General features: G+C 30.3%; 1 protein-coding gene across 2 annotated transcripts in view; it reads right to left on the bottom strand.

The window, feature by feature from the left end:
• Window positions 1–27,465, bottom strand: part of LOC107071377 (uncharacterized) — a 40,602-nt gene that overhangs the window by 7,750 nt on the left and 5,387 nt on the right. Inside the window, exons 5-21 of one of the 2 annotated variants that reach the window (XM_015330337.2) lie at window positions 22,662–22,822; window positions 20,928–21,059; window positions 19,495–19,674; window positions 16,173–16,421; window positions 14,571–14,918; window positions 13,601–13,810; window positions 13,020–13,183; window positions 12,754–12,901; window positions 10,806–10,920; window positions 9,713–9,844; window positions 5,416–5,475; window positions 4,663–4,787; window positions 3,825–3,968; window positions 3,534–3,738; window positions 2,330–2,478; window positions 2,003–2,218; window positions 79–180 (exon numbers count right to left, since the gene is read on the bottom strand). In XM_015330337.2, coding sequence (XP_015185823.2) covers window positions 79–180; window positions 2,003–2,218; window positions 2,330–2,478; window positions 3,534–3,738; window positions 3,825–3,968; window positions 4,663–4,787; window positions 5,416–5,475; window positions 9,713–9,844; window positions 10,806–10,920; window positions 12,754–12,901; window positions 13,020–13,183; window positions 13,601–13,810; window positions 14,571–14,918; window positions 16,173–16,421; window positions 19,495–19,674; window positions 20,928–21,059; window positions 22,662–22,822 — 2,840 coding nt within the window. The remainder of the gene's footprint in view (window positions 1–78; window positions 181–2,002; window positions 2,219–2,329; window positions 2,479–3,533; window positions 3,739–3,824; window positions 3,969–4,662; window positions 4,788–5,415; window positions 5,476–9,712; window positions 9,845–10,805; window positions 10,921–12,753; window positions 12,902–13,019; window positions 13,184–13,600; window positions 13,811–14,570; window positions 14,919–16,172; window positions 16,422–19,494; window positions 19,675–20,927; window positions 21,060–22,661; window positions 22,823–27,465) is intronic. The other variant, XM_089174991.1, reaches the window with a different exon arrangement.

Below are 27,465 nucleotides of genomic sequence, written 5' to 3'. Positions count from 1 at the left end.
AATTTTTCTTGCATTTCTGTATTGTGGCGGGTAATGGCTTAAAATTGAAATATACAAAGAACTCTGTACAAAGCTTACCAAATCTTTGATGATTCGTTTAGCACCTGCTTTTATTAGAATGCTACTTAAAATTTCAACCGACGGTACTCCCATTGCATAGTGAAGAGCAGTTCTTTCCAACTGAAAATCAAAATAAAATGTTTCAGATTGACAATTAATAGTTTAATGATGATTGCAATAAGAATCAAAAGTGAACACGCGTACGATATTTAAAAAAAAAAATGTAAATCAATTTCTTTTTTTCAATGTTTGTATATAGAATTTAAAAAAAGAAAAAAAAATACATAGCATTAAGAAATATATTTTAGATTTACAGAAAAGTCTGTTATCTATCTGATTACTGCTTCTTTCTGTCTTTAAAAAATTTTCTTCGCGATATACGTTTAAAAGAAATCAGCAAAAAAAAGCACACCTCCAGGCTTATGTCTTATCAAAAACATAATAATTTCGAAAAAAGAACATTATAAGGCTTAGAAGGTAATAGAGCAAAAGGGTTCTTATATAACAAAATAAATAATACCTTAAACGGTAAATATTGTGTATTCATTTCGTATTATAAGGTTGGTGCATATGAAATGTCGTTTTTTTGTTACATGGAAACGTTTCTCTTCATGTTTTCGTTATGATCTTGTTTTTGACATAACCTCTTTTATAGTCGTACTGTCCATTACCAGAGTAATATTTTAATATAGAAGATTTTCTCAAAAGTGTTCCCTTTTGTTATTTGTTTTGAATTTTGTACCGATATGAATTTCATCGTGTAATTTTCTTGTATGAGTATAAGATTGGTAATAATGCTGCAAAAGCTGCACGAAACATAAACCAGGCTTTTGGAGAGAATACCGTTAATAATCGAAAAAGCATTGGTTTGAAAAATTTCAGTCTGGTGATTTTTCACTACAAAACGAATCGCGAGGAAGACCCAAAACGACCGTGAAAAATGATGATCTGAAAGCATTGATGGAAGCGAATCCAACTGTACTCACGAGGGAACTTGCTATCAGGATAAAAGTTGACCATACAACGATATTGCGACATCTTTCTGAAATTGGCAAGGTGAAAAATATTGGTAAGTGGGTACCGCACGAACAGACCGAGCAAAATAAGCTGAATCGTTTAAACGTATGCTCATTGTTACTAACACGATTACATCGAAAGCCATTTTTCGATTGGATTATTACCTGTGATGAAAAATGGGTTCTTTACGACAAGAGAAAAATGTGTGCTGGGTAACTTGATAAGGATGAGGCTTGTGCTAATACTCCAAGGCCATCACTTTATCCACTGAAGATTTTAATAATAATTTAGTGGAATGTGACTGGTTTAGTTCATTTCTCATTTCTTCGAACAGGAGAGACAATTACCGTCGAAAAGTATGCCAGTACATTGATAAGATGCATGAAAAATTGAAAATTAAACGCCCATCACTTGTTAATCGGCATAGCCCACTACTTCTTCATGACAATGCTTGGCCGCATATATCGAAAAAAATAATTACAAAATTAAATGAATTGAAATATGAAGTTTTGCCGCACCCAGCTCATTCACCGTACTATCATTTTTTGAAACATTTGGAACTATTTTAACGGGCTAAACAATATGAAAATAAAGACAGTCTAAAAAATGCAATATTAGAGTTTATTGATTCTAAACATAAGAATTTTTTTAAGAAAGGCATTTATACTTTAAAGTCTTATTAAGAAAAGTGTATTGAAGCGAACGGAGCAAATTTGATTAAATAAACACCTTTTGTAAAAAGATATGTAATATTATATATTCACTTAAGAATCCGACATTTCAAACGCACCAACTTTATAGAAATAAAAAGAAAGAAACTTATGGAACAATCTAATACTTTTATGCGAAAATATTGTATGTATTTTATCGTTTCGTTTCTCACTGTAATCGATCGTACGAAAGCATAATAATACTTTTTACTCACATTGTCGCCGATTCTTAATGTTTCCGGATACGTTTTAGCGATTATTCTAACAATTTCTTCGTTTTCTCGTAATACTGCGATGTGAAGGGCACACCGTCCGGTTATGTTTTTTCCAACAGCTAATAACTTTCCACCGCCGTTATTTTTATTTAACAATTCTTTCACTTTGGCAACATCTGCCGAACGTATGGCATGGTGTACTTCCTCCCGTTGATCCTAACGCATGCAAAATTAAATACACATATGTATAATGTTATAAGTGTGTTAATACCTATGTTATATGTGTTTTTCAAAGTTGTTCAATTTTTCTGATTATTCACACTTTACCACGTAGTTAGGTATCGATTGTAAAAATTGTACAGTTGCTTCGTGATTCCTCTCGTTTGCGATTTCAACGATATTCATTTCACCGTCTTGCGCGTCGAAAATGTGATCGTAACCTTCCAACAAAAGTTCTACTAATTTTTCGGTTTCTCCTACGAAAAGAAAACAAAATTGTAAACTTTTAAAACATCCCCATTATACTTTCCATATTATTGATAATAATATGCACGATGTCACATTGGAAATATTGCATTATATTTCAATAAAGTTCAGAAACATGATGCAATATGTTCAGAAATTGTGTATTTTAAATATCAAAAATCTTCTTGATTCCTCCTAATATATTGTAAAATATTTCATTATAGCCCATACGATGATCAAACATAAACTGAGACTGTTATACGTAAATAATATTAAACGTGTATGTGGGCAATTTATGATTCACGTAATATAATGTGTCATATTTACAAATAATTTCTAAGCTACTATGGGCGCTCATTTCACATTAAATTTTTAATATTTATAGTAACAATTCGGTTCAGAATACAAAAAAAAAATAAATAATATTTATTTAAATGTAAAATGTGAAATTTAATCTTTTCATTATTGAAATATGTTTTCACAAAAATGTATCCCTACAGAAAAATTCAACGTTCTCAGAGTACATCGTAACTGAATTCCTGTTTTATGACGTTTCAAAAGTGCCATAGTCAAAGGATTATAATACAAAGTAAATTGAATGATTTGAGGAAAATAATGCGCCATAATTCATAGTCACACGTCAATAATATTAACACTTTTGTTACAAGCGTCGGATATATCCGACATCTATCTGATGACTTCTATATACGAGTGACAGATATTGTTTTAACATTGTTTTATTAAGCACAATTCTTATCTAACCAGTTAACTGAGTTTGACGAGTATACTCGGTATGAAGAAGTGGCAGAATTTTGTGTCATGATTAGTATACTTGTCATGCGTAAGAAGTAGTGATCATTGGCTATTTAAATTGTAATTTTTGTGAAAAACGAAACATATTCTTAAAGTTCAAGATGTTTAGAATATTATGCTGCCATTTTGCTCGTACTCGCCATGACACAAAATCGTGTTACTACTTCATGACGAATACGCCCGTCAAACACAGTTAACTAGTTAAAGATGTATTACTGATGTGATCAAATACCAATGTCAAAAATTGTACTACCTCTGGCAGCTAAATAAACGACCCAACGATCGATTTCTTCCACATTTTCACGGATATTAGCTTGTTCCGCAACATCCCTAGCCGTTCGATAAACTTCGTCCCTAAATCCAACGTTGACCTGCGTCTCTTGCAAAAGATGATACAAACCATCTTTCGAATAAGAACGTACAGCTGCAAAATGTATCATACTTTGTCCATGCTCGTCCTGCAAATGAAATAATATAAGACACATCATTTGTAGGAATAAATTAACTTTAAACACTTTTGTTTGATTATTGGAAAGAAACGTACTCTGTTTGGATTGCTAAAAGTTGACTCTGGTACATCGGAATCTGGACTTTGAGGATAACCTGCATCCTCCTCTCCTCCGTTTTCATTGCCAGGATTCTCGAGAAATTCATTGTCACGTTCAGGTATTATTAGAACGTTAGATTCCTATAACGTTTGTAATATATATGTTAATGTCAAAGTGTTTCATTCAATTATTTATTAATTAAAATAAGGTATTACATGAAATAAATAAATGATTTACAGGAAAGATATAAAAAAAGTATTTTATTTTACAATTTAATTATAATAGTTGTTAAATATTATACAATATTTGCTTTTAATGCAAAGCTTTAAAATTATTTTACATAGAAATATATTTTAAAATTATTAAACTTTCAAATTGATATGAATTTGATTGCAGAAAAAACATTTTATTATTTAAGAAATATAATTTTACTTCATTGAAAGAGATAACCAAATTGGTCTCATAAGAATATTTTTAACAACGTAAGATAAAATAAAAATATATAATTATTATATTATTAACCTTCTTTTGCATCTTATAATGTTTCTAAGACAATTAGAGATGTCTAATGAAATCAGTTTTCTTATCAGTTATGTCAAATTTTAATTCCTTTAGAATGCAATTAAATTAATATCGATTTACAAGTTTTAATAAATCTAAAATATATTTTTATGTTCAAAAATTTGGAAATATTGTACAATCAAAAAAATATATTGATTATTTTAAGTTGATGGTAGGATTAAGCATATACTTCTATGGCTTACTGTATATAAATGAATGATACTCTTAACAATAAAATATTATATTATTTTAAATAAATAAATAAATACAAACCCTTTGACTGTCGTTTTTATTACTGCTGGCAAAATTATATAAATAAGTGGCCAAATAGGTGACTGGATCGTTTGGACGTGCATTGGCTACTTCTGTTAGACCCTTGATCAGTGGATCACCCAATGCTGTCAAAAGTATATTATTATTATTATTAATATTATTATTAATATTATTATAATTAATTAGTGATAGGAACTCGAAAGTTCATTTTCGTAAATGCTAAATCCTGTCAGTATTCCCGTCCCTGGGAGCGACCCTTCCATTCGCGGTTTTCGTAGCCTATTTCTTTAAGATCCTTTCTAATATTGTCCTCCCATCTATGTCTCGGTTTCCCCAGTGGTCTTTTTCCGTTCAATCCTCCCCCATGCGCGTCACATAACCTGCCTATCTTAATCGGCGTGATTTTATGATATTAATGACGAAAATGACTTTTTATTGTCCCATAACAAAGCAATATCGTCCGCGTATGTCAACAATTGCGTTGTCCCGTTCAATTGCAGATCATCTTTACTTTTCTGCAGTTCTTTGACAGCAAATTCCAGTACTAAATTGAACAAAAGGAGTGACAGTGCATCCCCCTGTTTTAATCAGCTATGAATACTAAAAGTTTCCGACATTTGATTACCTATTCTCCCTTTACCCCTAGTTTCCTTTAAGTAAACTTGAATCAACATTATATTCAAAGTTAAAATCTCTTTCTCTTATTCTTTAAACGAGATAAGAATTTTCTTATATTTCAAATATTATACTTACATGTTGCTAAATAACGACCTTCCTCTGTACGAAATATAGGAATATCAAGTTGATTATCGTCTGAAAAATACATTCTTTTATTACTCTATAGCGTATACTAGATAACATATAATAAATATAATTAACACTTTCACGACGGTAACCGTAAATTTATTTTAATTTCAAAGTCTTTAGCAAAATACAGGACACAATCCTACGTTATTTAAAAATGTTTAACAGAATATGAACTGCGTAGTCCTATGTCTTTTCAAAATTGGCGCTTTCTAATTCATTCATTTATTATATACAGGGTGTTTAGCAAAATACGGGACACAATTCTACATTATTTAAAAATTTTTAACAAAATATTGAATATGGTCCTACATCATTTTAAAATAGGCGCTTTTTAATTCATTTATTTGTTATATACAGAATATCTAAGATTTTTTTCGTACAAATATTGTGAGCTTATAGTATACTCAAAAATGAGAAAAAAAGATTTCATATAAACATAAGTCATTAGAAAGAGTTTATTCGACAGTTATAGCAAATTGTAAAACTGTTTAACAGGTTGAGTGCCAAGCTAATTTTACCAGGATTGTTCGTGTTCCACGATGTGAAATACGCCGGTCACGGCCATATGGTCGGTGGCCCCCATGGCGTCACAGCTAAGTTAAGTGCCGGACACCGGTGACCCCCGTGACATTCAACCTGTTTAATGCGTTGTTCAAAATGTTTCCCGTCTATACGCGAATACAAGTTTGATAGTACATTGTTTATGACATGGCGAATTTCTCTTGCAAATTTCTATTAATTTCTAACAGCATTCTTAATTCGTTCTATCCTAACATCAAATTTAGTTATCTTAGTTATATAAATTTCTTGTTTTAGTTTCAGCTACAAATAAAAATCCTAGTGCGGTTAAGTTAGTTGATTTAAGTGATGAAATTATTGTTCAAATAAAAATACATTTTTGAGCAGTATATTTAAACAATTTTACAATTTATTTTATAAATTTTGAGTAAGACTTTAAATGACTTATGTTCATAGAACATTTTTTTCTTATTTTTGTTCGTAGAATAAGCTGACAATTTTTGTACGAAAAATACCTCAGACACCCTATATAAGATACTTATAATAGAAATAAATATGAATTTTTGCAAATTATTTGCCTTTAATATAATCAGTAATGATTCAAATTTAATTAATGTATTAAAAATGATCTACAGTAAAGATTATTAGGAAGCATCAAAAATTGCACCATTTATAAACAATACAAATTTCAGAAATTTTCAAAGTTAATGAAAATTGTACGTAAATCTATAAATTTATCATAAATTTACTTTATTCACAACAAAATATTTTACCATTTACGCATTTGTAATGTCCTTTGCACTCTCGAGTGTGACTCGACATCAGTTTTTATCTCACGAGAGCTTCTTTGTCGAGTCCCGCTCGACATTTTTACTTTTATCAAACTGCTTTATTTTTTAGTTAAAGTAAAACATTAAAAAACATTAAAAGATGTTGGTAACAAAATTGAAAAATAATTCGGAGTGCAAAGGGCTAATATTTTCAAACTTTAAATAATAAATGACTATAAGCATCATATTAACATTTTTTATATTAAAATAGAAAGAAATAACAAAACTTTGCCGTATTCAGCTACAGACACTTTCAAAAATTTTATTTTATTATTATTATTTTTTCAATTATTTAGTTTATTTATTTTGTATTCAGTTAAATATTTTTATGTCAGTTTTATCACCCGTCTTGAAAGTGTTAAATGGACAAATAATACGTGAAATAAAAAAATAGTGCAAGGAAAAGTCGTGATTAATCCTTATAATAATAATAATAACAATAATAATAATAATAATAATAATAATAATAATAATAATATTGCTTAATTTTCTTCAACGATCATTCATCAATCTCGGTATGCAAAAGCAAGCAAAAAATTCGTGCCTTGGTGTTCAACCATAAACGTCATGGGATTTAACTTTGACAGTGAGTATTCAAAATAAATCAAAAAACTTAAAAAACGTGTGACTCAAGTTAAAAAAAAAAAGAGAAATTTTATACTTATACATAAATAATGTGTAAATAAATTATATTACTATGTTGGAAAGACGTGCCAGAGTTATTCTTTCCTTCGCGTGTGAACATTGACGCGTGCATGAATCAAAACAACAAAAGCTTAAGCTTTCGAAAATTTCCGTTTAAAATGTTCTTCATTGATGTTTTCACATTTCATTGTGATTAACAAAAATTATCCCTTAAAATTTTATCGAAATATGTTATAATAATAATAATACTTGACAATTATTTGACATTACATGTATTATCACGTATAATATACGTATGAATAATAAATAAAAAAAAAAAGCATACTTTAGATACAATAAGAAGAGTGTGCGATAACAATGTGTCAAAACAATAATATTATTAGAATTTATTTATATATTATTTTTTGGTTATATTTTTTCAAATATTTTACTAACCTAATAAGCAAAATGCGACCTTCTCTTCTTGGCAAATAATCTCCACACATCTCAATGTGTTTTTATTGTTTTACTAAAATAATTATTCAAACTGGATAATAATGTTCGATGCACGAGATAGAGTCAAAACAACGTTCACACATCTTTCCAACGTAACGCACGAAAGGGAAGAAAAAAAGAAAAGAATCGGAAAATGTCTTTCTCTCACCCTCTCTCTCTCTCTCTCTCTCACTCTCACTCTCTCACACTCTCTCACACTGTCTCATACTCTCTCATTCTTTCTCACTCTTTCTATAATACTACAAAAAGCGATTATAATACTAACTCGTATTGTGAAAGAGAAATAAAATGGACGTCGTCGTAGTCGCCATTTTTGTACGAATGATCACGCAAGAAGAAAAAATAAATAAATAAAAAGTATAAATTAATAATGATTCTGAAATAGATTATATCCGATCGATGACGATGATAATATAATGTTGAAATTGTTATTATTTTTTGCGAGATGTAAATTTGTTGTTGTTCATCGATCGTAATCATAGTTATCGATCAAGATCGAATTCTTCTAGCATTTGTCTTTTTACGAAATATTCCGGCAATCATGTTAGCTATTCTAAGTGAATTGTTCAATGTTAATTCTTTTTCCAATAGAATAATATTTGAAATTGCTCTAGAAAAGTCTTGCAGCGTTTGTAATTCTGTGATTGACAAACACTGTTGATTGGTAAGTTTAAATGTATCCTTTCGTTGCGTATCGCACACCCCGAGTCCACGTACGACGCATAAATGTTTCAAATGGTCCCGTTCTTTCGACAATTCGGTAAACTTAACGATCAGAGTGAATTTTAATGTGTTACCGATAGCATGAGGTCTAGAACTAAGGAAACCAAATTTAACGTCTCTCTTAAAATGTAATCTTTGATCCAACAAACGCATTAGTTTGGCTAATTTAACGTAGGCCTTGCCAATCAGGCCAGGTTTATTGTCCGTAGTACGAGATATAACTCTGAGATGATCTTGAACATTAACCCAAGCTGCCAAATCGCCAGCAGCAGCAACATAAACACCTCGACCATATGGCCAATGTTTGCCATGAAGACGTTTAGCGTCGTGTATTTCGAACTCGGTAATTGGCAACAATAAACCTGACGCTGCCAATTGAGCTCTCAAAGGACTCGGTTGATCCAAAAGTTCGCTCAACGTTAAATAATTTCCAGCCTCGTCTTCCGTACTACCTTCGGCCATTATTATTGAAATTTCTGGGCTCATAAATTCACTGGTTAAAACCCGTTCGACGTCTTCGAGTTGATTAACAGTCAAGGTCAACGGTAGAGTATAATTCTCGAGATTTCTGCAACATTCAATGGTACCGGCCTGAACAAACTTAGCTGAAGGATCCAAATCGTAATTTTCCAATGTAGATATGGCCATTTCGTCGACATAATTTCCATCATTGTTGTTATCGGTTGAATCGTTAATGTCGAAAAAACGTGTTGCCGGATGATCAGGAAGATCCCCGCTTGCCGTCAAACAATGCAACTCTCTGATTATTGGATCAAACAGTTCGGCAAATACAATGTAACTTTCGTAATCAGGCACTACGACGATATTATTATCGATTATTGTATCATAATCGATACTCATAGTTGAATTGATGCTGCTGTTGTTGCTGCTTGTCTTGCTAGCAGCAGTAGGATAACCGTATTTTTTAAAAGCGGGCCAAATAACATCGAAAAGATTGTGGTCCATGCGTGTCACACGGTGCTTTATGCGATCGAATATCGGCCGTTTCAGGTAACGACCAAGCAGTGTACCAGGATTCGAGGGTGTCCTAGGTGCCGAGTTTCTTCTAGCGCCAGCCAATAAACGGAAGCATCTCTCCAAGGTCGCCAATGTTTCCGGTTCATTCGTGTCACGTCGGGCCGAGTATTTGTCACCTCCAGGTACTGTTTCTCATCCATGCGAGAACGGTCGTCAGGATACAGATATTATGGTGAAACAGGTGTTCGAACAAGTGACAAACGTCGGGAAGAGGATATATAATAGCATAATTCTAATTTATTACAATGTTGGTATGTGCTTGTGTGTGTGTATTAACATTTGCCAGTGTGTTTTGTTGTGTGTGCTTCATTTGTCTCACTATTTATGCTTAAATCAAGTTGTGTTAGCAACTAAGTGTTTGCGGATTTTGTCGATAAATGGCCTTTTAAAATCAGCAATCACGTGCTTGTATATGTGTGTGTGTGTATTATTAACATTTGCCACAATGTCCCTATGTGTTTTTTTCGTTTTGTGTGCTCCATTTATGTCACTATTTATACTCAAATTAAGTTGGGTTCCTAATTAAGTAATTGCAGATTTTGTCGATAGATGGCCTTTTAAAATCAACAATCACTTTTAGTTGCCAACCTAATACATCTAATTAGTGAGATGATATTAAATACATCTACGTAAAATATGTTTCAACGCGATTCATAGAAATGAAACTACTGTACATTTGATTAATACAATTTATCGATTAAATTTATTACAATAGTGACAAAGATGAGGAGGAATAATGTGGGTGCGAGTTTTTGTGCTGATTCGAAATTTCGTGACAAAAAGATAGACTTAATAAATAATAGATTATAATATTATGCGTGTATGATTTATATTATAAGATTTTCAAGAGAGAATTTATATTTATTACTATGCTATTTCATTATCGTGATTTATTATTATTATTAATCGGTATTATTTTTTATTAGTTCAATTGATTTTTTATCTATCGGTGAAAAAGAGGAAAAAAGAAAAGAAAAAAAAAGAAATATCTCAAATTGAATTAATTTGATCATTTTTTTAATTGACATCCCCGAAGTGAGTCTCGAAACTGTGGGTTCGCACGTGTGTTGTTAATATTTTAAATACCTTTGTCCGTCAACATTTCTTCGGCTAGTTTTTCGCTGGCCCCAAAATCGCGAAGTAGTCTTTTGTGCGATAGGTCATCCTGATTTACTTTGTAATGATCCGCCTTATTTCCTAACTACATGAGAAATCAATCTATCGCTAATAATGTAATCGCAAATAAATAAGTAAAAGCTGTCAAATGCGTTTACTATAGGTATAGTTAGGTATATTATGTACTATGCTATAGTATATGTAAACAAGAAGTTATGTACGATTGGTAATATTATTGATTGTTATTAACTGTTTTATTAATCAAAATTGATTACCATCAATGTATTAAAGACAGATATTGTATAAAATTTTTGACATTTTTTTGGCTAAATTTTGAAACGATTAATATTTCACATATTTCTTAAGCATTAGAATGCAATATCAAAAGATAAACTGACAAAGTATAAAATATTTCAGCTAATGACGTTTCTAACCTTACATGATGAGGCACGTTATTATTTATTATTTCGATTATTGCATTATAGTCGCTGCATTACGACTATATGTATATATTACCGTGAAAGACCGAAATTGGAGAATGTCAAATATCACATGATGTGTCCGAAATATTAATGCATAAAAATAAATCTTAATATTCGATCTTTTACCGACGTATTTGTTGAAAATCGACCACGTGAAACTCGACATTCTCTAATTTTAGTCTCACGGTAACCTATAAATAGGTTATAATATATATTTATAAATAGATTGAAAAGATAAAATGATAATAATGGATTTCTATAAATCGTTAGCCTTTATTTGAATAAATTGGTTATAATACTTATTTACCATCCTTGTTTGTCAATCCTTTGGTGTATATTAGAAATATTAATTGAAATTTTGTATTTGATTGAATTTTGTATCACTTGAAATTTTAGTATTTTATTTTTAAAGGTATAAACTATAGAAATATGCAAAAAAAATCGATTTTTTCAAAATTTTACACTAGTGGTGCCCTTTTAGTGACACTCTGTATATATATGTATACAGTTTAAACATCTTATAAAATACCTATTATTCGTGTTATACATTGATGGTAATAACCAATATAATATATCATATAGAAAATATAGCGTGCAATATACAGGGTGATTCATCAGCTTTTACCACCTAAATAGCTCTGAAAGTATGATAGCAGAAAAGCGGATAAAGAAAAAGTTGCATGAAAAATTCAGGACTACAATAAAACATTAGTATTTTTAGCTAGATTGAGTCATTTTCGAGATTTATTGGTCAACTTTGGTTTTTTAAATACAAAGTTATATTTTAATACTTATTTTCGGATAGCGGCTGACAGGACGAATCCAATGATGTGCAACATTAATATTTTTGAAGGATAACGAAGGTCAAGACTTGCAAACAGGCCGGCCACATTACAGCTCTTCAAGCATTACAGCTGCATCAAGGTTGCGTCATCTTTTAGTTGTTCCGACAACGGACGGAACAGATATTTTCCAAATAGTTTTTATTGGTCATTGCTAGGTTTTGTATTTAATGTTGCACATTATTTGATTCGTCTTGTCAGTCCCTATCTGAAAATAAGTATTAAAATATAACATTGTATTTAAAAAAACGAAGTTGACTTATCCTTGTTTTCTACTACTATCATACTTTCGGAGCTATTGAAGTGACAGGAGTTGGTGAATCACCCTGTATATATAAATCGATACGCTTTTGGCAACTTTGATTGAGAAATTATTATGCACGTGACGTATTAATCTTAAGAGTAGTCATTTATACGACGTTTTTCAAATTTTAATAAAAAAAGAAGAAGAAAAAAAAGCAATGAGAAAATTTTTGCCCGGTGCAACAATGCGAGAAAAAATTCCATGCGGATATCTCGACCTTGTAACATATTATCGATATTTTAAATAACACAGGTATAAATTAATAAAAGAAAAACCCCATTTATACTTACGTTATCTTTTACAAGAGGATTAGCTCCTAAATGAAGTAAAAGATTGTAATAGTGACCGTTATCGGCTAAAGTTGCTGCATAATGCAATGGCGTTCTACCGTCGAGATCGATCGCATGTGCCGTTTCCGGGAATCTTCCTGCCAGATATCTAATGCAAAAACAACGTTAAATTAAAATTGTAAACGATAATTTGTTATTACGATTGCTGGTTGTTAGATCGATAAAAAGTGGATTGATAATACAAACCAAATAGAAAAAAAACTAACCTAATAACAGCGGTATTTCCGAATACTACAGCAACGTGAAGTGCTGTTGCACCGTGAGGAGAAGATCCGTCTCTTGCAATGGCAAATTTGCGACGATCCAATGCACTTTGCAAATCTCTCAGATTTCCTTCTCGGGCTGCCATATGTACGGCATGAATTTTTCCCTTTTTTAATAAAAGGTATTATATCTTTTTTGTGAAGTGAAAACTCTTCTTTAGAATCGGAGGTAATTTTTGAAACTGGATGCAACGAAAAAGCGATAGGTAGCGATAAACAAAATAAACAAACTCGATGAAACATTAATAAAACGGCTACGTTATTAAAAAGAGAAAAAGTGACAAACATATACAGGGTGTGCCATATAACTCTTTTCACAATTTTTCAAATACTTATAAAAATATACTTTAAACAAAAGTTGATCTGTTTTTAATTGAGCATACATTGCAGCAAAAAAAGTTTTTTCTTTTTAATGTTTTTTAATCGATTAATCTATTATTTTCCTAGCTCACTCTTGCGCACTTGTCAATAATTTATTTTAATAAATCTATATTATTACATGGATCAAAAACTATGAATAATACCATATAAGCTGGCACGTTGTCGATGAAAGCTTGAAGTTCAGGATTATTCGATTGCCGACCAACTAATCGTCGTCCTTCACCGTTTAACACCAACGCTGCCAATTGTTCCATATTTCCGTTCTCCAATAAATTCTCTACTTCCGGATCCAAGATCATGCTACCCTCGTTCAATTCCGTTTCAGGTAATTCTTCATGTTCACCAACGATGACCTGTACGATGAAATGAGTGTGGTCTATAAATGAAAACTTCTCTGCATAGACACAGTTTAAACGATCGATATGACGAAAGATAGTAATCGTACACGGGAATCCACCTTATTACGGATCGATCGGGACGCGTGTCAAACTCAAAGTAGATAAATGTATAGTTAATTTTTTAGTCTTCACGTCAGAGTAATGAAACTAAAATATTTCAAATATTTTTTTTTTTTTACAATTACCTAGTATAAATATAAATTTATACGAGTAACTGTAATACCTGAAGAATATACAGAACAATCACCCTACCGGTAGTATTTTATGGTAGTGAAACGTGGTCACTTACGTTACGGGATAAAAAGAAATTTAAGGTATTCAAAAATGAAGTTGTTCGTAAATCTTCGGGGCAAAACACGACGAATGGAAGAAATGGGCGAATGAAGAAAACTTCATAACGTAGAAGTACACCGACTGTACAACAAACCGGACATCATTAACGTCGTAAAATCACGCCGATTAAGATGGGCAGGTCACGTGGCGCGCATGGGGAAGAATCCAACGGAAAAAGACCACTGGGTAGACCAAGACGTAGATGGAAGGACAATATTAGAAGAGATCTTAAGGAAATAGGCTACGAAGACTGAAAACTGGCGGGATTTAATATTTGCGTCAATGAACTTTTGAGTTCCTAATGCCAATTAATAATAATAATAATAATAATAATAATAATAATAATAATAATAATAATAATAATAAACAAAAACTGTATTACCTGATCTTCTTCGTTTGTTGGATCATCGACTCCAGAATCACCGGTACTAGGATCATTCCTCTCCTCATGATCGGTAAGAATCGGTTCATTATTTGTTATTTCACCTTCAACTATCTCAGATTCTTCAGTTTCTTGTGGTTGTTGTTCTTCCGCCTCATTTTCCATAGTTTCTTCCTTAGTTTCTTCCTCGTCTTTAGCACCAGTAATAACATCGTCGTCGGATGATTTTTCTTCCGTTTCTTCGTTTACTTTAACGTTATCTGATGCTGGTTCGGAAACAGAAGACTCGGGTAGACCCTCGTCACCTTCTATCGGCAAATCATTCTTTTCCGTTTCAATTTTGGTCTCCTAACCGATCAATAATAATCATATAAGAAAATATAAATATTATTTTATATTATGTAAGAAACATGGAAACATGTATATTCTATAAGCATATTCAGTTATTTACATATTGGGAGTACAAATTAAATCGGTCCGTTTTCAAAAATGGCTCTAAAAACATTAAATTTTTTAATAGTAATAGCTAATTGCCGTGGTTTTAGACAGATCGGACATCTGACGATAATATCCAGTTTGTATTGTTTTAAGTTTCATACAAAACCTTTTTTTGTTACGCTATTAAAAATGTCAGATTTTTTGATAACTAAACAGCATTTGCGGAAAGTTGTAATTTTTTGTTTTATTTGGAAAAAAATTACTGCTGAAGCTCATTGTATGCTTGTCGAAGTTTACGGTGACAATGCTTCAACTGAAAAGTCATGTAGAAAATGGTTTCGACACTTCAAAAGTAGTGATTTCAGCGTTGAAGATAAACCTAGCTCGGGACAGCCAAAAAAATTCGTAGATGATGAATTACAGGCATTACTCGATGAAGATCCGAGTCTAATGCAAGACGAGTTTGCACTTACGTTGGTGGTGACCCAATAAGCAGTGTCTGTACGTTTGAAATCTATGGGCATTACGAGAAAAACGGCCGGAATATAAGGACAGACATGACAAAGTTATTCTTTTGCATGATAATTCTCGGCCTCACATCGCAAAAGTTGTCAAAAAATATTTAGAAACGATCAAATGGGATATCATACCCCACCCGCCGTATTCTCCGAACATTGCTCCTTCTGACTACTGACTGTTTCGACGGATGCAACCCGATTAGACAAGTCACCATTTCACTTTTTTCGAAGATATCGAAAATTGACTTCAAAATTGGATCACCTCAAAAAAACGAGAAGTTTTTCCGAGATAGGATTCGAAAATTGCTTAAGAGGTGGGGAAAAGTTGTAAGCAGTAATGGACAATATTTTGACTAATTTGTAAATTTATTATTTTTTGAAATAAATGCATTTTTTTGAGTTAAAAAACAGACCGAATTAATTTGTACACCTAATATTTATAGAATTTTCTTATTAATTATAAATAAATAATACAATTTAGGATAAAAAAATAAATATCAAATTATAATTCTTAGGAATTAACCGACAAGAGTATATATAGACCGTTTATTTTGAAAGTATGCTTAGGTATTCTCATTGATGCCGACTATAATCGGCGCCTGTAACGAAAGATTTAATTATATTTAATAAAAAAAAGGTTATTTACTTCCTCTGTAGTCTCGGCTGAACTCTTTGTTGGTGATTCTATGCTTTCGAATGCACTGTCAACGTCGTTATTACTTAAAGATTTCTTTGGACCAGCACGAGTAACCGATTCGGCTGCCTCTAAAATTCTCCAATCCCAATTTTTTGGATAGGATGTACTCGATACTCGTGGAGCTTCTGGTACTACGACTAAATTGGAAAGGTCCACGTCGGATGGACGGTTTTTATAAAAAGCTGCTGCCTTTTGTTTCTAATAAATAAATCGTCAAGATATTATAGGATAAATAAAAGATTAAATATATTAAATGATTTAAATGACATATATATACTAGAATGCTCCGACCACGCTTTACTGTGGCTTTATTATAAAATGTTGATATAATATAATTCTAAACTATTCAGTAAATTATAACAACACACAAAATAATACCACAATTACAATAGAATACATAAAATAAGAATAAACGAAAAAAATATAAAAAGTAAGGTTAGTTATGTCACATGTAAAGCTGAAAAAAACGTCAAATAATTGAATTGTAATACAGCGCCATCTATCGAAAACTTACAAAACGTAGACTTAGATAACCTTAAATAATAAATCCTGAAATTAGCAATAAGAAATAAAAAATAATTGCAATAAAAACTATCCTATACTCTAAGTTGGAAAAAATCACACAAAATAAAAAAAAATCATTAAGATTAGTTCAATAGTTTCGGAATTATAAATAGACAAACATATTGTGACGCTGAATTTTTATATATAAAGACATATTATCGGGAATGTATAAAAAGCTAAGCATTGCATAGAAAATCTGGCATTTTGGGGAAAGTATGAAAGGATTATTATTCCATTACATTTCTTAAGTATTCTGTAGAATTTCAAAAAAGACAACTCAACAAAGTATAAAATACTTTTTACTAATGACGTTTCTAATATCACATAACATGTCAGTAAAGATGATGAAGATGATTAAACTGATATTTTGTGCAATCTGCTTGAAACTAGGAATATCGTTGAAAATAAAATTGATTTTAAATTCAATCTGGAAATATAGGAAAAAAAGAAAAATTGAAATGAAGTTCTGACAAGAAATTTTCTTCTGATTCCTTGGAAGCTACTGTGTGAGTTTCTATTCTTGAAATTGACAAGGAACAAAGTGATTCGTCCTATCTATTGACAATTGTTATGAATGTGACAAAAAATAGTTTGTACTGATTTGAAATTACTGAAAGAATTTTAAAATAACTGTTAACGAGATCACAAATCACTTTATACCCAAAGAATTTACTTAGTAATTGAAGATATTCCTGACCCTGAAATGCCTCTCTCTAGTAAGCTGCTATTAATAAGTCCACAGAAAAAAAAACAAAGGATTTGTCAAGTATATATGAAAAACCAAATGTCAACACACGTAGTACTTTTGTGTGAAAAGAACAAGTGCAATGCATAACTGCCATTTACTGTCTTCCTTGTTGAAAACATGTAAATTCATATTTTATTTTTTATTTTCCTCAATAAAAATATCATATTATATTTTTTTTTCATACATTTCTTTTCAATAAAAATCTTTTCATAATTCTCTTTTAATACTTTGCCACAATAGCATTTGTCATCTTGTGTAAAACCTAAGTATTACATACAATGTTTAGGTATTTTCTTCTTCTTCTTTTTATTTCTTAACCTTTTTTTACTCATTCCTAAAAATAAGCCTTTCCTAAATGCTTCCAATTACGTTTACTCATAACTTTTTGATGCCAGTGAATTCAAGCTGCTTGCTTAATGTCATCCATCCATCTTACAATTAGTTATGGTCTACTTCTGCTTCTCTTAGTTTCTCTTGAGAGCCAATATAAAATTTTTGTAAACCATTGTTCATTTTTCTGCTTCACAACATGTCCTGCCCATTGATATTTTAATACATCTTATTCTTTCGATTATATTTGTAACCTTTGTTCTCTTTCAGACATTTTTTTTTAATTTTATCTCTCAGGGAAACCTTTAGCATAGCTTGTTCCATAAATTTCTGCATTATTCTCAATTTATTAGCATTCTTTGTTGTTAGGACTCCTATCTCCAACCTGTAAGTGATGATCGATGTCAAAGACCTTTCTTTTTAAATTTATGGGAATTGTGTTGTATTTCAGTATTGGTGATAGTTCACCAGAAGCAACTCAGGAAAATTTTATCCGTTTAGTGATCTCTTGGGAATGATAGTTTTTTTGGAGTGTTATAATATGTTATACATAATTGTATAGACATTTTCTATCTTATGATTGCCTATTATTCGTATATTTTGTCGGTTTATTTGTTTTGTTTTTAACAAGTTCATTTACAGTCCTCGCTTTTTCATTCAGTTCTTGTAACATTCTTTGAATCTCATTCTGTTCACCGATATCAGAACAATGTTATTCTCAAATCTAACATAAGATGGTTTAAATTGTCCCATTGATTTTGATACATTTATCTTCCTACCTTTTTATCTTCTCATAAGAGATCTTTGAAAATCTTTTCTAGTGCCAAAGTAAAAAATTTGGATGACATTGTATCTCCTTGATATTTTTGGTATTTGTGATCTCAACTAACTTCACATGTAAATAAATATTTGGATATAATGTTTCCAACTACTGCAATGTATCTAGAATTGATTCGAACACTATTTATAGACTTTAATATGTGCCAGATCTCAATTGTGTGCTTTCAATCTCAATGCATCATGTCAATATGATCTCAAATGCTTTCTGAAAGTTTAATGAAAGCATAGTATATTGATATTTTATACTCCGAAATTTTATCAATAAAAGTTTTCATTACTCGTATATGATCGATTGTACTAGTCCTTCTTCGAAATCTACCTTGTTCCACAGTTTGATAGAAGTCAAATTTAAATATTGGTCGATTTGTGATAATTTTAATAAAAAAATTGTACAGGTGGGCAGCAGATTTATAGATCTATAATTTTGTATATGATACTTGCGAAACCTTTTTAAAATTCACAATTACTTCAACATTTTGTCAAGTGTATGATATTTTTTTTCTTGCATATATTTATTGAAGAAGATTATCAAGAATTTCTCCAAAGCATGATCTTCAAATTTCAGCATTTCTATAGTAATTCTATCTTCTTCTTCTGATCACTTACCAATCGTCATATTTTCTAGGGATTTTCTGATGCCTAAGTATTAGTATTATACAATATTAAAATATAAGTGTGGAATATTTAATACTTTGCCCCAAAAATGCCAGGTATTTTATACAGTGTCTATTTTTATTTATATATTACCGGTATAACATATATATATTTTGAATACATAAATATACTAACATTGTCTAATTTACTTTCGTCAGCTCCATATTCAGTTAAAAGATTGTACATGGTACCATCGTCCTTCAAAGCAGCCGCGTAATGTAACGGTGTTTTACCTTCGTTGTCTTGAGCCGTTACTACCGAAGGATACCTTTCAAGAATTTCACGTGCAACTTCCAAATAACCCAATCCGGCAGCCTGATAGATTACATACAAATTTCATCATTTGTGAGAACCACGAAAATTCTATTGTAATACGTAAACGTTTGATTAGTATATCACAGTGGTACTCAACCTGTAGCCCATTAAATCGTAATGTGTAACCCAGAATAAAAAAGTTAAATCAAACAAAAACATTTCAATTTATTCAGATAAAAAATAAATACTTTAGTAATAGTGATTGGAGTCAAAGCAGATACGGATTATACATATTTAATCACACCTTCCCCCCTCACCCACCCATTGCAACAGATATTCGCTCATTCAGTGTCAATCATTGAAAGTGAAATATTTTTATAGGTTATAAAATTTCCCTGCAATTGTTAATGGCAGAACATATACCAAAAATCACAAATCTTATAAATTAAATCTTATTACATAGATGTTTTTATTCTCCATTGATTTATTATTTTAAAATTGAAACAAAAATAAAATTGTGAATAAGCTTTTTGAAGTGAAACTTTTTTTTCGGGAGGGTACAGAAAATTGTTAAACGACAAGAAAAATGAAAGGTGAAACGGGGAAATATCGATCGAGCAAGACTTGTGGCAGAGGGAAAAACTTAAAAGTTTCGCTTCAGTCGCGTGTGAATTCCACGAGTTATTGCTTTTTTTTTACTCATCGTTTCGTAAATTGCCTTTATTAAATAGTAAATGAAGTTAGGTTTACCCGTTTTACGTAACACTGTACCGTGAAAAGTCTGACACCTGTCTGTGGCCCAATGTTGTGGCCCGCTTAACTCTTTCCATTCCAAACTATATTTTAATTTTGTTATCCCAACGATTTTATATTATTTGAAATTTACTTTAACTAAGAAATATTAGGCAATTTTTAAATAAGTAAAAGGAAAAAGAAACAAATAATTTAAATAAATATCTATTAGTATTGTATAATTTCCAAGTGCATGACCCTCCTTAGATAAAAATTGATGTAATGTAAGGTAAGGAACCGTATGTGGGTGTTAAAATACAGAAATTCGTACCCCTCCCTTCATCACCACCACCCCTATCTCTACTACTACCACTACCCCTGATCATAACGTAAATTAAGATATAAGTAATTCTTACATTAGTTGGTAAACAATTGCGTTATTGCAGACAAACAATCGGACAGCTACCTTTAGAAAATGTTTTCCCTGTCACGGAAAAAATAAATGAAAGAAACATATGAGGCCCATGAAAAAAAGGTTGAGTACCACTGGTCTAGTAATTATTTGAAATTCAATAAAGTACCTTATGCAAAACATTTAAACCGTTTGCATCCTTGCTACACAAAATAATAGGCGAGACTGGATCTTCCAATTTTTTTTTCAGACCCTCCAAATCATTTTTCACCGTTGCTGCGTGTATATCTTTCACAGTACCCTAAATAAAATTCTTTTGTCACGTTAAAACTTATTTATTTATTTATTTATTAAAAAAAAATTATATATATACTGTGACTGACGAAAGTATCTGAACACTTGTAATAAAATATTTTATTAATTATAATAAGAATAATCAGAACATCAAAAAAGATGTACATCCAGAATGGTGTGAAGTGTTCAAATACTTTCGTGAAGTCACATAAAGTTGTCATCGCGAATGGAAGGATTGCGCTCAGGGACGGGAACAATGGCGGGATTTGGTATTTGCGGTAATGAACTTTCGAGTTCCTAATGCCAATTAATAATAATATTCCTTTATATATACTAGGTGCTCCGGCCATGTGTTACTGTAGTTTTGTTATAATACATTGATTTAATGTAATATTAGGTGGACCGGAAAGTAACGTCGCTTTCTAACCTTACATTCACACGAATAAATTTCTAACAAATTTATATTTTTAATCAATAATATAATCAACTTTGTTATGAACAACCTTTCTTCATCTAGTATGCAAATTTTTAATATCAAATTGATAAAAATCAATCGGTTTTTGATAAAAATATACAAAATTTGACATATGTAGAAACGACATTATTTTCCGGTCCACCTAATACTAAACTATTCAATACAGTTAAATTAATATACGGAAAAAAGTAAGGTTATGTCGTAAATAAATCTGAAAAAAGAACGTGTGACGTGAAATAATTTGAAATAATTTAATTGTAACAAAACGTCATCTATTGAAAACTAACAGAATCAAGAGACTTAGATAACCTTTAAATAATAAATCCTTAAATTAGCTATAAAAAAAAAACAATCGCGATAAAAACTATCCTATATTCTAAATTGGGAAAAATTACACAAAATAAAAAAAAATCTCATTAAGATCGGTTCAGTAATTTCGGAATTATAAGTAGACAAACATATTGTGACGCTGGACTTTTATATCCCCTCAGAACATATGTCTCCCATACCACAGTCGTTACTATCGTGATGAGAGGAAATTTCACGCCTATTGCACACGTGCCAAGAACGAAATTTAAATTCTACGAAAATAATTTTAGTTTATATATTAAATACAATACAATATCAAATATTTTTTTTTTTTTGAATAATATATATTAAGTATTAATATTATTAAATTAAAAATTATCTAATTTCTGACGAGGACGTAATAAATATATCATTATCATTTAAAAATACTGGTACACTTGTAAACACAACTTTTAAAATACTAGGTATTCGTATATCTATATATATATATATATTCAAGATGGCGACTAGAAACTATAAAGGCAGCCGAAATAAAACGAAAACATCGGAATAGAGTTTTTTGTTGTGCCTGACTTTACTTACGCGATGAGAGAAACTCTCACAGTTGATAAATAAATAATTTTTTTCTTTATTTTTCAAGTTTAAACAAAAATTTTGTTTCACTATCCTGTAAAACATTAAATTTTAGGAAGGTAAAAACATTTTCAAGGGCTCATTCCATTTGAAATTAGAAAGAAAAAAAAAGTTTTAAGAACAGTATGAGAGAATCTCTCTACACGATAGTACTGAAGTGATATATAAAAAAGATATATAAAGAATACTTACCATTATGAAAGGTACTGCTTCCAAAAACTTTTTCACCCTCGGATTGTTGCTGGTCTCGCATCTTAATTTACCACCGTGACCTTCCCAAAGTACTTGCTGCAATTTTTTGATATCTCGATTGTGTATCCATATTCTTATATTGGAAGGTTTGAAGTCAAAGCCTATACGAAAAAAGAAGATAATAAAATAAATATATAATACATATTTCGACAATGTCACGAGTTATGATGATTTTTAACATTTTTATTTCTATATGTCATTTCTATTTACTCATTGTCAATCAACGTTCTAGTCATTTTTTTTTCTTTAGACCCACGTTAGATCGATAAAGTATGAAATATGAATGGTGGGATTCCTCGTATATCGACGAAATAAATATTTCTTAACTTGTACGTGGTTTTTTTAAATCTTTACAAAATCAAACGTAAACTTGCATCAAGGTCGATGGATAATTTTTTTTTTCAAAAACTATGTTAAAAGTAAATTTGCATGATAGTTTATCCAGAATTGATCGATAATAATAATTTTTCGAAAAATAAAATTGATCCTGTAAATTAATGGTTCCCAAAGTAGGTGATTTTGAGGTCCAGAGGGGCGATGACAACCACAGGTGCACTTTGGGGGTGGGGGAAATGAACTACTAAAAGGAAAAAATGCCAGCGGAGGCTGACCCGTGCTGCTATACTATGCTACACAATAATGTTGTTATATCGATACTGTTTCAAACTGTATCAATAATAATAAAATATTAGAAAGAAATTCTCTTATTAACACATTCGTGACTGCTGACGTGAATTCACGTCTTTTCAAGTTCTATTCCTGGTTGCCGTTGACGTGATTCACGTCATATTTTACATTTTAAAAATTTAATAAAAATACATTTATATATTATATATTATATAAATTTAAATTATTTTATAATTATTATTATTTTTTATTATTATTTTATTACTTTATTAGTATTTTATATATATAGATAGAGATAAAATTTATATTTAATTACTTAAATATAATAATTAAATATAATATATTATTATATTATTATATTTTATTATTTAAATATAAATTTAAATAATTTAAACTTATATTTATATATTTACTAGGGGTGCCCCGGCCACGCGTTGCTGTGGCTAATAAATATATAGATAGATCTGAATCTACGCACATAACATTTGTCTTCTTTTTCTCTTTTTTCTTAATATCGAACCAACTGCGCATGAGCGGTAACATAAGATCACCACTTACTTCTCATCATATAATTTTACATTGTCTGAATATAGGCACATAAAATTTGTCTTTTTTTTCTCTTTTTTCTTAATATCCTTTTAAAGGAAAAATAATTATGATAGGTCACCTTTATGACTCAGGGGTATAAGAAATATACGAAAAACTATTCTCATACCTACCGAATATACACAAAAAATTTCATATAAGTCGATCAAGTCGTTTCGGAGAATAAGAATAACAAACACTGTGACAGGGGAATTTTATAGAGATAAGATATATCTTCTTCTTCTAAATATATATAAATTACGTGTCACGTTGTTTGTCTCCAATGGACTCGTAAACTACTGAACCGATTTTAATAAAAATTTTGGACACTGTGTGCAGTTTTATCCAACTTAAAAGATAGGATAGTTTATATCTCAATTTATAATCGCAATATTATTTTATTGTAAATTATTGATTTATTAACAAAGAATCATGATTATCTCTGTTAGTTCGATAAGATTTTAACAGATGGCGGTATAATGTAATTCGTTGACTTAAAGACGTGTGTATCGGACTGATTGTGAGCCACAGCAACGCGTGGCGGAGCACCCCTATAGAATATATGTAAAGATTATTGTTTTTTCAAAATTTTATTATTTTTGCCATTACTTAGTATAAGAAACGGAAAAAATATGCCGGCCACGAATGTGTTAAGACTTTTTTGTTTCTTATCTCCTCGCCTGATGGGCTTGGTGGGCAATTAAAGCGGCTTAGGGGGGCTAGGGGTTTGAAGCACGGTTCAGGGGGGCAGACGGGTGATCGATGCGGCTGTAAAAAGAAGTCATCAAGATCGTCAGAAAATTTCCAAGGGGAAAAGAGGCGTTGGGCGTTTTGTCAAGAAAGGGGACAAGGGGGCGATAGAACAATAAAGTTTGAGAACCACTGCTATAAATCAAGCGTCAAAACAATTATTTAACGAATAATAAAAGAAAATTCTTGGAAATAACAAAATAAAGTACAATGTAAGATAATAAAACGAAAATTCTGAAAATAACATTATATAAATATAAACGAAGAAAACCAAATGAAATCTACTTGGAAATGTCGAGTGAGTACTGACCTCCTTTTTACACAATAGACACGTGGACATATTCAGTTAAGTATTTATGAACGTTAGTACGTGCAATGTTTCCAGTTGCGTGCTTTGCAAACTCGTTAATTATTTAAGTAAGTAGAAAATACACCAAAAATGTTTAACGGAAATAATATTAAGAGATTGATGTGTGAAGTCATATGAACGACTTATTGATTATTTCTTTAACAACAAGGGGTTTGGGGAGTTAAAAGGAAGGGTGTGGTAAATAGAGTTGGTAAAAAGAGATGGTAAATAAGTATCATAACCAATCTATTCAAATATAGGCTAACGATTTTTAGAAATCGATTAATATCATTTCATTTTTTCATTCTATTTATAAATATCGACATATGTATTATAGGTTACCGTGAAAGATCGAAATTGAAGAATATCGAGTTTCACGTGGTCGTTGTCAACAAATACGTCGGTGAAAGATCGAATTTTTGGGTTTATTTTTATACATTAATATTTCGGACATACACCAAGTGACCATGTGAATTTTAACATTCTCCAATTTCGATCTTTCACTGTAACATATACAGGGTATTCCATATAACTCTTTTCACGATTTCTCAAGTACTTGTGATAAGCTCACAAAAAAATACTTAAAACAAAAATTGATCTTTTTTTGATTGACTATACATTGCAATAAGAAAAAGTTTAAACAAAATTTTTTTTTAATGTTTTTTAAGGTTACCATTAAATTGGTTTTAAAATTGCACACTATATTTTTGATTTTACAGTGTTATAGCCCGTATTAATATGAATTCAACGAACTAGTATATCATGACCATTGGATTACCTTGAAAGTAAAGAAATGAATAGAAATGGACGATAATAACTTGTATTTATTATAAAAAGATTCAAAATTACATTAAATTCAGGAACATTGACTAATGTTGTATTACTAAAAACTTAACTACGAACTGTTGATTATTCACAATAAAGAAAAAAATTGCTATTAACACTTTACAGTCCGTATTTTTTCATCAAAATTTTTTCAGTTGGTGCTGGTAAGACTAATTTCAAGGTCATCCAAAAGTAATGAAATACAGTTCAATGATCTCGTATTAATACAGGCTGTAATACTGTAAGGTCAAAAATATAGGGTGCAATTTAAAAAAATAAAGCTAACCTTAAAAAACATTAAAAATAAAACATCTTCAAAAATTGTTGTTTATTACAATAAATAAAATTGCAATTAATTCTATATAAAAAATTGTAATTTGTATTGTCAATTGTAATAAAAAAATTGCAATAAAAAAAGTGATTAAAAAATGCAATTTTTTGATTGCAATCAAAAACAGATTAACTTTTGTTTAAAGTATTTTTTTGTCAGGTTATCAAAAGTACTTGAAAAATCGTGAAAAGAGTTATATGGGACACCTTGTATATTATTAACGCAATATGCTTTTCACACAGACACACACACACTTGAATTTTGTTCAATTAAGTTCTATCTATTAATGTTTATATTTTGTACGTCGATGTGCACGAATAGCGTGTTCGATACTGATCTAATAAATATTTCAAGAAACAGGGCAGTGCACGATCCCAGTGCATATAGTTCACTGATATATAATGGTTACCTTATAGAAGTGCCACTCATTCTTTTTACTTATCATAAGAAATAAATTATCCATGTAAATATACAGTAAGTTTCTGAGGAATATATTCGTATCTTCACTATTAATTTAAAACAATTAATATAATATATTTATAATATATTACAACAACAAAATTAATAATATAACAATATAAATTATTATATTATCATATTATTAATATAATAATGTAATTATATTATTACATTCAATTCAAGAACATTGACTAATGTTGTATTACTAGAAACTTAACTACGATAATAACTATAATAATATAATAATATATTATATATATATAATATTTATTTTATAATATTATATATAATATAATAAATATAATAATATTTATAATTTATTATAACATAATAATATATTATAATTATAATACAATAATATTTACATTTATTAATATATAATATAATATATATATATATCATATAATATTTACCAAAATTAAATAATAAATTATAAATATTAATAGATAATACTAAAGATCTGGAACTGCAAATAAGCGCGGAAAAAACCAAATATATGATAACCGATAGAGTTCAGAATATGCCTAGTACTGGGACTTTGGTCATCCGGGATAAAATTTTCGAACGGGTCAGCAACTTTAGGTATATTTAGGATCGATCATAAACCAGACGAACGAAATTAACGAAGAACTTAAGAAAAGAATCAATTTAGGAAATTCATGTTTTTATTCGGTTAACAAATTACTCAGCTCGCGGTTGTTGTCTAGGCGATTAAAAATCAGGATATACAGGACAATCATCCTGCCGGTAGTCCTTTATGGTAGCAAAACGTGGTCGCTAACGTTACGGGACGAAAAGAAATTTAGGGTTTCTGAAAA

The sequence above is a fragment of the Polistes dominula genome, unplaced genomic scaffold, assembly GCF_049000335.1.
Source record: "Polistes dominula isolate Pdom_NZ unplaced genomic scaffold, Pdom_raw_medaka contig_78, whole genome shotgun sequence".
Classification (NCBI taxonomy): Eukaryota; Metazoa; Arthropoda; class Insecta; order Hymenoptera; family Vespidae; genus Polistes; species Polistes dominula.
The sequence above is the reverse complement of the archived record's forward strand: the minus strand, read 5'-3'. Positions and strand labels throughout refer to the sequence as shown.